General features: G+C 40.7%; 1 protein-coding gene across 7 annotated transcripts in view; it reads left to right on the top strand.

The window, feature by feature from the left end:
• CEP112 (centrosomal protein 112) overlaps window positions 1–15,669 on the top strand; it is a 361,941-nt gene that overhangs the window by 64,596 nt on the left and 281,676 nt on the right. For all 7 annotated transcript variants that reach the window (XR_007352397.2, XM_048817467.2, XM_048817466.2 and 4 more), the window contains 4 exons: window positions 3,624–3,710; window positions 9,550–9,649; window positions 11,481–11,599; window positions 14,347–14,490. Coding sequence is in view for 6 of the 7 variants with exons in the window: in XM_048817467.2 (XP_048673424.2) it covers window positions 3,624–3,710; window positions 9,550–9,649; window positions 11,481–11,599; window positions 14,347–14,490 (450 nt within the window). In the remaining variant the exon portion in view is untranslated. The remainder of the gene's footprint in view (window positions 1–3,623; window positions 3,711–9,549; window positions 9,650–11,480; window positions 11,600–14,346; window positions 14,491–15,669) is intronic.

Here is a 15,669-nt window from a genome sequence, read left to right as displayed (position 1 = left end):
AGCCAGACAATCCTGCTGTCAGGGTGCCAATGCCTGAGATGATGGGGCGTCCAGGATTTCCAGGTTTATGGATCTTGGGTAGCAGATAGCATACCCCAGGTTGGGGTTCCAGGGGTGTGTCTGTGCAGATTTGTTCTTGTGCTTTTTCAGGGAGTTTCTTGAGCAGATGGTGTAGTTTCTTTTGGTAACCCTCAGTGGGATCAGAGGGTAATGGCTTGTAGAAAGTGGTGTTGGAGAGCTGCCGAGCAGCCTCTTGTTCATATTCCGACCTATTCATGATGACGACAGCACCTCCTTTGTCAGCCTTTTTCATTATGATGTCAGAGTTGTTTCTGAGGCTGTGGATGGCATTGTGTTCTGCACGGCTGAGGTTATGGGGCAAGTGACGTTGCTTTTCCACAATTTCAGCCCGTGCATGTCGGCGGAAGCACTCTGTGTAGAAGTCCAGTCTGTTGTTTCCACCTTCAGGAGAAGTCCACCCAGAATCCTTCTTTTTGTAGGGTTGGTAGGAAGGTCTCTGTGGGTTAGTATGTTGTTCAGAGGTGTGCTGGAAATATTCTTTGAGTTGGAGATGTTGAAAATAGGATTCTAGGTCACCACAGAACTGTATCGTGTTCGTGGGGGTGAAGGGGCAGAAGGAGAGGCCCTGAGATAGGACAGATTCTTCTGCTGGGCTAAGGGTATAGTTCAATAGATTAACAATATTGCTGGGAGGGTTAAGGGAACAACTGTTGTGGCCCCTTGTGGCATGTAGTAGTTTAGTGTCCTTTTTCTTTTGTAGAGAAGCAAAGTGTGTGTTGTAAATGACTTGTCTAGTTTTTGTAAAGTTCAGCCATGAGGAAGTTTGTGTGGAAGGTTGGTTTTTTATGAGAGTATCTAGTTTTGAGAGCTCATTCTTAATCTTTCCTTGTTTGCTTTAGAGGATGTTGATCAGGTGGTTCCGCATTTTCTTTGATAGTGTGTGGCACAAGCTGTCAGCATAGTGTTTCTGTCCTTGAGTAATGAGCCTTCTCTCTCTTATTTTGAGCAAGCATTTTCAGAGTTTTTCATACCATATATCTGGATACATTCTTCACTAGTCCTCTCCAGATGAAGTTTAGAATCCTTTTCTGCAAAGAAGTGCCAGGTCCTGTTATACTTGAAAGGAAACTCCGCTGGAATTCATACATTGAGCTACAATGCACTCTTGCTAATTGGAGAAAACTGGCTGCCAGTGAGAGGGCATATTTAACATACATGTGGTACAAGTGCATATTATGAAATGTCTAAGCATTTGATTATCTTGAGAATACAAGAGTCTGTGATACTTGGAAAATGAGGGGAATAGATTTCCTTTCCTTTGGATTAGATATCAGTCCACCCATCTGTGTTGAAAAGAGTTGGATCTGCTGGCAAAAGACTTGGAGAAGTTTTCTGGCATAGTAGCTTATATAGGACTGCAGACCTATTTTGGGCTTTGGGTTAGATGTCCTGCTTAGGCATAGTACAGTTAGATGTATTGGTACTTAAATGTGGAGAGTCCTTGATGGAAGGGCTTACTGCCCTTGCCTCTCCTACTTTCAGCTGTTGACAGGATCTATTGCCCATAGGGTTTTCTTGTTAAGTTCAGTGCAGTAAAGTTGTGATCTTTTGGCATGTGGATGTTTAAAAATATCTATATTGATATAGCTATGTGTTATAGTGAACTGATAGCAATGTGTTTGTATTAAACATGTATGTTTGTATACGTAAAATAAATTAGATCAATTCTTGAAATACTGTGTTTATATAAACCAAAGAAAATACAGAACAATAAATTTAATGAATAATGAATTTGCTTCTTTGTCACGGGGTGCTCCACTCACTGCCAATATGGTGCCTCCTCCTGATCACTCTGGGATTAGCTCTTGAGGCCAGTGCCCCATCTGCAGTTTGCATGCCATCACTCTGGTCTGCAGCTCCTCTTGCTCCAGGACCTGCAGCATCTTCTTTGTCACTTAGCCCTTTGGCTTGGTCACTCAGTGTTCCCATTCTGGGATCTGTCCATCAACAGTCCTAGGCAGTCTTCCCATTCACTGCCCCAGTGCCACTCCCTCAGTGGCTGGTGGGGAAACTTGGGCCTGCCCTCTGCTCCAGGTTCCTGTCCAGGGACCTTCAGCTCAACAGTTCTGGGCTTCCTTTCTCTGCCCTCAATGCTCCTTCCCTGGACTGCTTTCTACGCTCTGGTTCCCCTTCTGTGTCTGGTTGTACCAGCTCCAAAAACCCTCTCCCCAGGGAGTGACTGCCTTTTCTCAGCAGCTGACCCAGTCTGTAGCTACCTTCCTGGCTTTATAGGTCCCACCTGTTGCTGCACAGATGAGCCTGTTCCTAATTAGCTGCCTCCAGCCAAAAGACTCCCCGTTTAAAGCCTAATTAGCTGATTGGGCACACCTGGCCCAATTCTGCTCTTGAAGGCTCGTGTGGGATCTCAATCATATTCTTGTATATAATACAGTTTATCCATCATGTCTTGGTGAAACACAAGAGGCCAGATCTTTGGTCCAGCCAAGCTGTGCAGGAGCTGAGGGTGGAGGGAAGGTGGCTGGGATCCTGTATTCAGCTGTCTGAGGAGAGTGGTGGCAATTCACCATCTCTTAGAACAGCTTAAATGTTGGTCTAAGGTGTGCTAGTGGGAACAGTCCAGTAGAGAACATTCTGCTGGCCAGCCATTGTCACCCATACCCCATCCTGATGTGTCACTTACGAACAAAGGAGGTTGTAGGGTTGATTATGCTGGGGGAAGCTTTCTGGCTGCATCACTCCCTGAGCAGCAGAAGTAACTAGTTTTAAGTGGGAGAGCTATAGTATGGTCCAAAGTATCATTGGTCATTTTAGAAAGATTTTTGGTAAAGAGCTATGATATATGGAGATACATTTTTATTATGGCCTTTGAGAAGCATTGTCAGAATTGTATGAGAGATTTAAATTATCATGTTGTCGTCTTACGTGAACAACTTGGCCTGTTTACAATGAACAGCAATATCATTGGTATGTTACATGCAAGCTTTTAAATAAACTATAATAAACAAATAAAAAGGCAAAACCAAGATATTTCCAGCTTGCTGATTTTCCAGCAATAATCTTAATGATTTTGTAAGTAAAAGAATCTTTAAAAAAGGAAGTGTGTACGGAATATAAGATCTGTGAATAATAGAAACCTACAAAAATAAACATGAGTGAGAGATGAAGGAAATCCGTTGTATAAATTGGAGAAACACCTGCCTAATAAATACGAGCTTTTAGCATGATTTATGTGTATTATCAGAAATATTAAAACTTTCTTTTCACACTGTTTTGTTTAAAAATATAATTTTAGCTTTTTGGACAGTGATTGTCGTTTCTTTCACCAGCTAAAATCTTCTACAATTTTTTTAAACAGTGGGTGCAGATTGAAACTGTTAATGTTTGTATGAAATAAATGGTATGAAAACACTTAAAAAAATGTACCTGAATTTTTTTGTATCGTTTATCGAGTAGCAAACCCTCTGCCCCCCAAGCAAAAGACTAGTTTTCTAATTATGGAAAGTAAATAATCACTGAAGGGCCTTAATATAATTTTATTCTGAAAGTCAATTAATAACTATGAGATACTTTTTCCTTTAAAGCTGGAGATGAAAACAAAAATAATGGAAGCTAAATTTCATGAAGAAAAGCTTAAATTACAGCAGAAGCATGATGCTGATGTTCAGAAGGTAAGAAATGTTTGGATGTTACTTCTGAGGGATGTACAGTTCATGAATCTGTATACTATCGAATATGCTCCTAATAAATAATTCAGAGCTGAATTTAATTTCTTTAGCTTTTTCAGATTAACATTCATTTTCCTTTAAAATAAGATTTTGTTGTTTGTTGCAGTTTGCAAAAATTGATTTGAAAGGGAGATCTCCAATACTGGCATGAACTTGGAAAAGGAAAATGTCTCTGTGAAAAGTTATTGTATGTGCTATGTGATGATACTGCAAATATGGGGGTTTGAAGAACATTTTTTTGCTTCACAACCCAGCAACTTTTGCGGCTTCATCTGATAGTGAAGCTGGAAACCCTGTGATTTTATCATTAACCAAGACCACCTTCGGATTATTGTTCTGGAAGCTCCAGCTTTAACTCTAGCATTGTGTTTGTAAATTTGTATCCCTTGGCTTTTATTGGTTTTAGTGTAAAGTTCAGTGTCCCTTGAACATTTTCTTTTCATTTTAATTGTTTAAATGAGTCTCCCAAATGCATTTGTTTATCCGCACGGTAACCGGACCTTGGTTTCCCTGTTTTATTTTTGACGCTGTGCTTGAAAAAGTAGGCTGGTTTAATAAGAAGAGTGGCAACCTGTTGAACTCGCTCACACTTCAGCTCACCCTTAATTCATCAAACTTTTGTTTTACTTTTGATTCTGCACCGCAATAAACTGTCACCTAATAATGGTGACTTTGGGCTACGTAGGGTTTCTTCTGACTGTGTTGCAAAGCATCACTTTGCAAATGATTTAAAAAGACTGTCATCGCCTCTATTGTTTATCTCAGTATCGTGCTTTTTATACATAAGGTCACAGCCTCTGAGATACTCAGTGCTTCTTCCAAGGTGCTGATCGCCCTTAATTTCCAAGGAGTTAATGGGAGTTGAGAGCTCAGTACCTCACAGGATGAGATTCGTGGGGCCTTATCCAAATTTAGGCTTAGCATTACTGAGTGTCTCAGTTTTGTTTTTCAAAACTGAGTCACAGGCTTGGAGGAAGTCAGTTGACACAACACTATGACACATCAAAGACTCCCATAAAGGATGTTAATATTTGGTCAGGTGCATATTTGACTCATCTGTTCTGAAAGCTTGTAAGTGTAACCAGCTAGTGAAGATGAGAGTCTAAAGGAAACAGCTTTGTAAGAATAAGGAATAGTTGAGATGCTTTCTCATCTCCTTAGTTGTTGTTTTTTTCAAACTGCTGTCAAGGTTCCATCTTTTGAAGTTGTTTTATCATGTTGGATATGTTTCAGAAGAAGTTCAATAGTGTTGCATTAATTCTTTAATCACAAGATTATTTAATGTAGGAGAGAGTAACATTCTGTTTTGGGGTGGCAGTGTTCTGCTTGATGTGAGGTTTTTAGGATTACTATAAAATGTTTTAACGTTAACTGAAACATAAATGTTAAGTTTAACGTTCAGTTTATAATATTCATTAAAATAGTGTCTTAAACTGCATCCAGAAGCATGAGAACTTACATAAATATACATCTTTTTATTTTAATATTCAGATTAGACAGTACTATACATTTAGTTTGCCTGTACAATTTCAATGATAAGTATATTTTTATAAATACAGAGGTGTTTGTATTTTTATAAATACAAATACCTATATAGGATTGTCTTTTGCTGTCAACATATCAAGACAACTAAAGTTTAAATCTTTTTTATGAGAATGTGGAAAGAAAAAAAGAGTAAAATTTTTTTTAAAAATAGTCTTGATGGTTTAAGGAAAGGAAGGAAGTTCAGATGAGAGGCTTCCATATCCCTACATATCTGTTGCTTTCCTTCTGTGGCTTGCCTCCAACAGTAGTGCTCTCTTGGGATGGCCAGATTCATTCAGTGGAGGCAGGGAAGAAGGTTGAGATATCAGTGCAAGGAGTAAAGATCAGCAAAGGTGGGACTGAGAAAGCAAATTATGCTAATGAGTCTGATAGGATCAAAGTACTTGACTAGACAGAGAGAACTGGTGATTTTCTGAAGGATCAGAGTATAGAGATATAATGTTTATGTATAACCAAATACTGGTTATGGACAATGAAGATAGACAAAAAGTTGTCTTTGCCTTTGGATTGTAGATTCCAGTGTACATAGAACACCATAGTAAATCTCCATTAGAGTGTACTGTCTTTGGAAGGACCCACAAAACATAGTAAAGGAATTGCAAGCAAATATATAAATAGTTTCAGAGGTAAGATAATGGGGAGAGGGAGTTTTTAATGTGATATTTAGGGTACAGGCAGATGTATTGCTGGGAGTGAAAAAGAAAACAACTGAATGCTATTAAAGGTGTCAGACATGGAGAGGAAGTTGGAGTGGGTCATCAGTGTGCACACTATATCCCCATAGAGAATGTAGTACTACCAAAAGACAGGGTAAGGCCCAAAAATGCTACCCTTGCTTTTACTTTTGGAATAACCAATTATATTTTTTTTGAGTGACACAGCAGGGTCACTTGGGACAATGTCTTACAGTATTTTAAAATAAAAGAGAAAAATTGTTTACCCACTGAATGCCGAAGTGTTAATTCTTTTATAAAGAAAACATTGCATCTTACTTTTTCTTCCCTGTGTTTGTGGTCTTTCCTTGGTGGGATCCCAGAGGGATTATTGAGCGTTTATCAATAAAATTTATGCTTACATTCTTGGATTGTCTTCAACACTATTAAATTTACTGTTACATTATATTGTGTTGGGGCTGAGACAAAGGAACAGTCAGCATGGATTCACCAAGGGCAAGTCATGCCTGACTAATCTAATTGCCTTCTATGACAAGATAACTGGTTCTGTGGATGAAGGGAAAGCAGTGGACGTGTTGTTCCTTGACTTTAGCAAAGCTTTTGACACTGTCTCCCACAGTATTCTTGCCAACAAGTTAGACGTATGGGCTGGATGAATGGACTATAAGGTGGATAGAAAGCTGGCTAGATTGTCGGGCTCAACGGGTCGTGATCAATGGCTCCATGTCTAGTTGGCAGCCGGTATCAAGTGGAATGCCCCAAGGGTCGGTCCTGGGGCTGGTTTTGTTCAATATCTTCATAAATGATCTGGAGGATGGTGTGGATTGCACCCTCGGCAAGTTTGCAGATGACACTAAACTGGGAGAAGAGGTAGATACACTGGAGGGTAGGGATAGGATACAGAGGGCCCTAGACAAATTAGACGATTGGGCCAAAAGAAATCTGATGAGGTTCAACAAGGACAAGTGCAGAGTCCTGCACTTAGGACGGAAGAATCCCATGCACCGCTACATACTAGGGACCAAATGGCTAGGCAGCAGTTTTGCAGAAAAGGACCTTGGGGTTACAGTGGACGAGAAGCTGGATATGAGTCAACAGTGTGCCCTTGTTGCCAAGAAGGCCAGTGGCGTTTTGGGCTGTGTAAGTAGGGGCATTGCCAGCAGATCGAGGGACGTGATCGTTCCCCTTTATTCGACACTGGTGAGGCCTCATCTTAGTACTGTGTCCAGTTTTGGGCCCCACACTACAAGAAGGAGGTGGAAAAATTGGAAAGAGTCCAGTGGAGGGCAACAAAAATGATTAGGGGACTGGAACACATGACTTATGAGGAGAGGCTGAGGGAACTGGGGATGTTTAGTCTACAGAAGAGAAGAATGAGGGGGGATTTGATAGCTGCTTACAACTACCTGAAAGGGGATTCCAAAGAGGATGGCTCTAGGCTGTTTTCAGTGGTAGCAGATGACAGAACGAGGAGTAATGGTCTCAAGTTGCAGTGGGGGAGATTTAGGTTGGATATTAGGAAAAACTTTTTCACTAGGAGGGTGGTGAAACACTGGAATGCATTACCTAGGGAGGTGGTGGAATCTCCTTTCTTAGAAGTTTTTAAGGTCAGGCTTGAGAAAGCCCTGGCTGGGATGATTTAATGGGGGATAGGTCCTGCTTTGAGCAGGGGATTGGACTAGATGACCTCCTGAGGTCCCTTCCAACCCTGATATTCTATGATTCTATGAAAGATGCTGGGTCTAGTGGTTGAAGCAGGAGTAAGAGTTGGGGAGTCAACCCAAGGGTCGGAGCCAGAGTCAGAGATAAAGGTTTTCGCTAGAGCAGGAGTGGGCAAACTTTTTGGCCCCAGGGCCACATTGGGTACAGAAATTATATGGAGGGCTGGGTAGGGAAGGCTGGGGGAGGCTATGCCTCCCCAAACATCGAGGCGTGGTCTGGCCCCCACTCCTATCCAACCCCCCCCGCTCCCCACCCCTGACTGCCCACCGGGACTCCTGCATCCTATCCAAACACCTCTGCCCCCGACCATCCCCCTGGGATGCCCATCCCCTATCCAATTTCCCCTGCTCCCCACCCCTTGACCACCCCTGGGACCCCCACCCCTATCCAATCTCCCCTGCTCCCCACCCCCTGACCGCTACCCTGGGGCCTCCCTGCCCCCTATCCAACCCTCCTTGCTCTCCCCGCCCCACGTTACCTGTGGGGTGGGGGAAAGGGGGGCTCAGTCCTTTCCCTTTGCATTTCCCCTGCTCGTTTGGCTGCTCTCCCTGGCAGTCAGGCAGGGCTCGCTCCCTGTCTGGGCTTGGCTGCTGGGGATAGGGGCTAAGCATGCTGGAGGTGGAGTGGGGCCATGGTTTGCTCTGCCCCTGTCCCTGGCAGCAGGGCCCAGGCCCCTTGACCATCCCCCTGCAATCTCCCCTGCTCCTCGCCTCCCCCTCCTGTTCCCCCTGCCTTGGAACTCCCCCTGACAGCACTGCCCTGGAGCACCAGGTCTGGCAGTGCTATAGCCGTGCCGCCTGGCCAGAGCTGCAGCCACGCTGCCCAGGTGCTGGGGGAACTGTGACTGTGAGGGAGGCAGGGTGGGAGGGGAGCAAAAGAGGAGGGGCAAGGGGCTAGCCTTAGCCCCGGTCACCACGCTGCCGGGGAGTTCGGCTGGCTCCTCTGCAAGCCTGTCCTGACCCCGCTCCCTGGCAGGAGCTCAAGGGCCAGAGGGAAGGGTCCTGTGGGCCGGATGTGGCCCGTGGGCCATAGTTTGCCCCTCTCTGTGCTAGAGTCCGAGAATCAAGCCAAGGAGTTGGAGTATTAAGCCAAGTGTCAGAGCCAGATTCAGAGACTGGGGGCAAGAATCAAGAACAGAACAGGATGACAGGAACAGGAACAGGTCCAGGAAGCAGGAACCAGGGCCAAGGTTAGAAGGCAGGATTCAGGAGTCAGGCAAGAAGGCAGGGTCCAGTGTAGCAGCCAGGTAGAACCCAGTTGTATGGATAACTTCCTCTGGATTTAAATAGGCATGTCAATCAGAGCTCAGTGTGTTCCTCCAGTCAGACCCAGGGAAACCCTCTCTGATGTAACTTCAGGTTTCATGGTCTTTTCTGCTCAATTGGTTAGTAGTGAGCCACTGGGTGGGAGCAGGCAGGTGTTAATCAATTGGGAACCCTGTGGACCAAGGTTCAAGACCTGTGAAATCTTGATGCATTGTGAAGATCATTCTTTTTCAGAATCAGTTACTTGTCTGTGTAACATTTTCTCTTTCTCTTTACTTTTTCTTTGTTAATAAGGACATTTACAATAAAATAGTATTTTTGTTCCTGAGAAGTTCATATCCTGCTGTTGCCTGCTTCCCATCTGAATTCATCCTCTGTTTATAACCATTGCAGTTGGTTACTGTGGAAATGATAATGTCACACTTTTCCTTACTTCCATGAGGCCAGAGCATCTCTTGACTGCGCAAAACTCTTCCACGGTTATATATCCACATATATGATATTGTTCTTTGGTTGTGGGTTATATTTTTCTTTGCAAGCACAGGTTTGTTAAAGTGTTGTGAATTTCTACTACAGATTTTGGATAGAAAGAATAATGAAACTGAGGTATTGAAGACCCTCTACAAAACTAAACAGAATGAAGCTGAGGAGACTATTAGGAAGCTAGAGAAGAAAGGTGATACTATGAGAATTTTTTTTTTTTTGCTTTCTATTTTTGTGTAGTGGTACTATATACATTAATGACTAAGGGCCGCATTTTACCTTTAGGTGCACATGTTCAACTCCTGTTGAATTGCAGTAGGAGTTGTGTGCATAAGTTTGCTGGCAAAGAGTGGCCATAATTTGTCATTTGACTAAGATGCTCATTGGATTCTCTTTGCGCTCCATTTTCCATACTACATTTTTCAAGAGACAGCAAGTTCTTGTTAGGTTTAGTGCTTACTGGTTTTTGAGGGGCTTAAAATACAACATAAGCAGTGTTTCTTGTGATAGAAATACTTTGATATCTCAAATCCCAATCAGAAGTAGAAGGTTCAGTGGCACATGAATTCTAAAACTAATTGAAAATAATCAATTTGGAACTGTGTAACAAGTTCAAGATTAGTTTTAAGCTCTGGGTGGAGAATTGAGCAATTTAGTTATTCAGTGCATTTAGTCCAGCCCTACTTTATGGTTTATTTAAATCTTTATGTCAAGAATTTTGAAAAGTGACTAGTGGGGTTACAGTGGACGAGAAGTTGGATATGAGTCAACAGTGTGCCCTTGTTGCCAAGAAGGCCAGTGGCATTTTGGGCTGTATAAGTAGGGGCATTGCCAGCAGATCGAGGGACGTGATCGTTCCCCTCTATTCGACATTGGTGAGGCCTCATCTGGAGTACTGTGTCCAGTTTTTGGCCCCACACTACAAGAAGGAGGTGGAAAAATTGGAAAGAGTCCAGCGGAGGGCAACAAAAATGATTAGGGGACTGGAACACATGACTTATGAGGAGAGGCTGAGGGAACTGGGGATGTTTAGTCTTCAGAAGAGAAGAATGAGGGGGGATTTTATAGCTGCTTTCAACTACCTGAAAGGGGGTTCCAAAGGGGATGGTTCTAGACTGTTCTCAGTGGTAGCAGATGATAGAACAACGAGTAATGGTCTCAAGTTGCAGTGGGGGAGATTTAGGTTGGATATTAGGAAGAACTTTTTCACTAGGAGGGTGGTGAAACACTGGAATGCGTTACCTAGGGAGGTGGTAGAATCTCCTTCCCTGGAAATTTTTAAGGTCAGGCTTGAGAAAGCCCTGGCTGGGATGATTTAATTGGAGATCGGTCCTGCTTTGAGCAGGGGGTTGGACTAGATGACCTTCTGAGGTCCCTTCCAACCCTGATATTCTACGATTCTATGATTTTGAGTGCCTCAATATTTTGGAGCCAAATGTGACATATCTTTATGGGGCCTGATTTTCAGAGGGTAGATGCCCAGTTCTTTTGAAAATCAGGATCTTTTCAGGTGCTTTAGTTGGGCACTCAAAATCCCTAGACACTTTTGAAAATTCTGAGAGAATTCCATGTAAACTGCTACTGTTTTTCTGTTGTTCTGGTACATTTAAGAATAATTGGCAGTGCATAAAATCTTGATGCAAGGTATTTAGAGTTGCAATGTTTTTATATTTTCCTTAGGTACTTAATTTGCTTATGTTATATACTTACTGAAGGTTTTACAGAATTCTGTATATTCATATTTTCACAGAGAGAAAAAGAAGTCATCAGGAAATATTTTATAAGTAAACAAAACCACAGTGGAAAGAGAGCATCCCATATTGGTTTAAATATCCAGTTTTATGGCTTTGAATTTAAGTGTTACATTTGTAAGGACGTTATCACACAATCAAAATCATTTTTTAAAAAGACAAAGATATCAGAAAGTGATACCAGAAAGGAAGACTGGAGTTATCTAATTGCATTGCTGCCAGTATTGGAAGGGGGCATCTCTTGAATTGGTTTATTTTCTTATTTTTTGACAGTTCAGACCCTTGTTCGTGAGTCACAAGTTGTCCGAGAGACTAAGGAAAAGCAGATTATGGAGTTAAAGAAGTTGTGTGAGCAAAGCACAGATTCTTTGAACAATGACTGGGAGAAAAGGGTAATGGATAACACTTTATTTGCTTTAAGTCTGAAGTCTTCATTCAATAGAAATGTGGAAAGATCAAATGAACAATTCATCATACTGATAACGATTAATTTTAAAAAATTAAAAGGGACACATGCTACTTCTGAAATTATTTTTCTGCATTCTCTGTGATCACCTTTAGAGTAATGTTGCCGGTTTTTCTTAATATATTTTTCACCTAAAATAGATCTTTATAAATTTGACCTACTACAAAATTTTGCCATTTTAATTTGTATCCACCACCATCACTACACCTAGTCCTCCAAAACATACGAGCAAATCCCAGTCTTTCTTTGGAGGCTATCTGCAAGCCCTGTCTTTTCCTTTTGACAAATCCATTTGTCTGAGTATACAAGGAAGGTGTCCCGTCACATTCTTCTGGTCACAATTTACCTGATGTGGATTTTTTATCTGTTGAACTGTGGCTGCCCACACCACAATGACTCTTTTGAACAGCTATTTGTGCAGTGACACTTAAATTGTTCAATAAAAGTTTTATTTACTTTTAGGCTTAAGGCAGCATCAGTGTGTGCTGAGACAGATGTATCACAGTACAGCTCCAGCCTTGCCACAGTATTGTTGAGGCAGTGTGCTGCTAACTCACTGGAGCGGGAGGAAGGTCGCCCCAAAGTCGAGGTGCCTCCCTTCCCAGAGACGATGTGTTTAATTTTATGTCTTGGCACCTGGACATATGAGCCAAAGGCCTTGTTAGTTTTTCTTCTTGCTTTGGAAGAAAACTTGCTCATAAACATTGTTTTTCCCGATAGCAAAGAACCTGAGGCAAGAATGCTCAATGTTTTGTTTCTTACAAAAACAGTATTTTGACCCTGAGTTCATCATACTTGCTCTGCATGGACAGTTAACTAGCAAGTGCTATTCCCAAAGCTGTCATTGTCATCAATGATACAAGAACACAAACAAGGATGCAAACAAAAATGCTATGTTAATTTTATATCCACTAAAAACACAGGAGTGGTGTAAAGGCACCATTTACCCCATGGGAAAAAAAGTGAGAGTTCAGTGTTCCAAGACAATACAATAAAGATGGATAGGTAGAATATTTTTATAGTGTATATGAAAGTTATTTCATCTTGTCCTTCTTAGGTCCTTTTTTCCCTTTGAATAGACGTTGACCTTTGCAAAGTCATGTCATTACTGTCCTTTGTTGTGTAAGGAGTCAAGTTGTTGATGGGAGACTCAGCATATTTTGCTGATGTAGCGTTGTAGAACAAACTAGGGGCTGTGTTTCCAGCATGATTTAGAGTCAAAAAAACATGTTGCTTCATGTAACATTTACTTTAAAAAAAGTGTAATCAGGTATTCTCTGATTTTGTGCTTACTGAAAAGGCCTTTTTTCATCTGTCCCAAATTTTTAATAAAGAAGACCTAGATAGCCGTAAAATCAAGTTCTTTTTCTCCCAGTAATAAATATTGAGCTAATGATAAAATCATGTTAGTTGCTTTCATTATGTGGAGTTCCATGCATTGTTTGGGTAAGAAGTTTTTTTGAGCAACTGTTACAAGGACTGTCCTATAATGGGTATCCATTAGTTTTCTTAACTTTGGTGGTCATTTTCATATTCCTGTCTGTAAGGATTGGTACTTTATAATTTCTATTTTCAGATTATTTTTTAAAGCATGCTAACCACAATCAAGTTTCCTGCAAATGAAAAATAGATTGATTTTTCCAGCACCTACTTTCCCCCTCTATATAGTTTCAATTTTCATTCTGGCAGTTCTGGGGAAGACTTACATTATCACTTTCACAGTAGACTCTATGAAGAGGTGGTCCTGATGAATAGCATCATTGCGTACATTTGCATAAAAATCATAAGATCAGCATTTCCAGTATGTTTCAGGCACCTGACAAGGAGACTGACCACTGCTGTGGTGTTTTTATTTAAAAAATAAATATGTATAAATTAATATGGTTTTAACAGATTTTAGTGTCATTACCCACATTTGTGTGACATTGCATGTTCTTTAGGTCATTATTGTGAGTGAAATGGGCATGTTTGAAACCTGAGCAACAAGGTGACTTGTTAATCAATTTAGATTTGAAGGTCCAAATTTTTAAATATATTTAGGTGCCAAATCATATTGAAGTCCTTTTTAAGATGAGATTTTTGGCTTTTAAATCAGTTGGGTGTTGCACTGCTGAGGGCAGCAACTCCTTAATACCTTTACAAATCTGGGCTCAAGCTCTTAATCCAGAAAGGGGTGCACTTACTGTTAGAATGGAAGTAATGTGTTGGGAAGTATAGTGTGGTAGCTCAGACTGGTGTCACAGATAACACTCTCTAATTCAGGTAAGTGGATAGTTTTGTTTCCAGGGTCCCCAATCTCATACATTTTGAGACGTACTGTTAGAAGAAGGAAAGTAGTTGTGGAGAGCATATTATTTGTACAGTAGAAAATTTACTAAGTTTGTAGGTTAGTAAGTGGTTCAATTTCAATATTAAAATGAGTACAGGATCAACAAAATTAATGGCAAAAACTACAAATATATTTTCAATATTCTGTAAAAGGTAAATATAAATTGGTTGGTGTATACATTCTTAAGATTCTTTCCTTTTTTAGTTCTGGAGCAGTGATCCAGAAAACCTTATCATGTATTAATAAGGGGGGAAATAAGATTTTTATTCTAAAGGTCAGAAAAGTCAGCTGTACAGTTTTATAAGTCACTGAATAGCCTGGTGATATTTTTTTTTTAAATATAGCTCCACAACGCTGTGGCAGAAATGGAAAAGGAAAAATTTGATCTTCAGAAGAAACACACAGAAAATATCCAAGAACTGCTTGAGGACACAAATGCACGTCTTAGTAAAATGGAGACAGAGTACTTGGCACAGACAAAAGCAACTGTAAGTTTTTAATATCTAGATCATGACCACAAATATGAATTGCAATCTTCAGGTTTTGTGCACCTGTGCATTTTGGAATGCTCATTTTTCTTAAGGCATAGTGTATCAGAAAGTATTGGGAAAAGAGGTCAGATAAGAATTATTTTTATTTTGTCCCTCCACAAAAGGGTGCATAGAAACTGTGGGGCTGAAAAACATTTTTGACAGCCCTGCACGACCATGCTGCAATGCTGTGACATTGCTTCATCAAAGAGATAGTAGAAGTAACACTATTTCATTTCAAATGCCTAGGCAGGTATTTTTTTCCAACAGAATCGGATTAGAGATGCTTGAATCTCACTTCCCTACTTCTTTTAACAAAAGTAAAGTTGTGAATTCTAGGGTTTCTGAAAGGTGCTGGATTGGTAGCACTGGAAGCTAAAATCCAGTGGAGTGGGGACAGTTCAAATGGAAAATTCTTCAGACTTAACCATTAATGTGCCTTTGATCTGGAGGGAGGATAATCTTTAGGAATGAAGATGATTCAGTCTCCATCTTTATTTAGTCCTTGGTTTATCTGCTGAGACTAATAACAATTGTATTTTTTGTGATGGAGGTTGTTAGTTGAAGTTATTCATTTATAAGGAATGTGACTGAGAGCGCCCTTTCATTACAGTAGGCAACCAACTTTCTTTTCTTTAACTGGAATAAAAAGTCTGAGTACACACTGTAAATGCTTTATGAAAATGTTTCCTATTATTAATTTTACTTTCTCACCATTCCTCCTCCTATCTACTGCTTCTCCCTGTTCATGAAGCTGAACTTTTCCTATTATTTTCCAGGTCTTTTGGTTTACACCCAAAAAAGTGGTTGACACTCATTTGGCTCAGCTACTCCGGTTGTCATATAAGCCTAACCGTAATCTGTTGTTGTTGTTGTTTGATAATGCTTAATGTGTCCAAGGCATTTTATTAGTGCTTTATGTCAGGGATTTTGTATGTGTGGTCCTTAAAAGTATTTTTAAGAATTACTCCATTAGAACAAACAAATGTTAAATGAAAAGCTTCCATTTTGACATTACCTATTTTTTTCAGTTAGCGTAATGAGCCCATATAACGCAGCAAGTATAGAAATAGCATGATCCTTTTTCAGGGTACATCTTTTAAGGGTAGATATTCCAGAAGTCATCACACATCTCCT

This window comes from Caretta caretta, chromosome 14, assembly GCF_965140235.1.
Source record: "Caretta caretta isolate rCarCar2 chromosome 14, rCarCar1.hap1, whole genome shotgun sequence".
Classification (NCBI taxonomy): Eukaryota; Metazoa; Chordata; order Testudines; family Cheloniidae; genus Caretta; species Caretta caretta.
The sequence above is the reverse complement of the archived record's forward strand: the minus strand, read 5'-3'. Positions and strand labels throughout refer to the sequence as shown.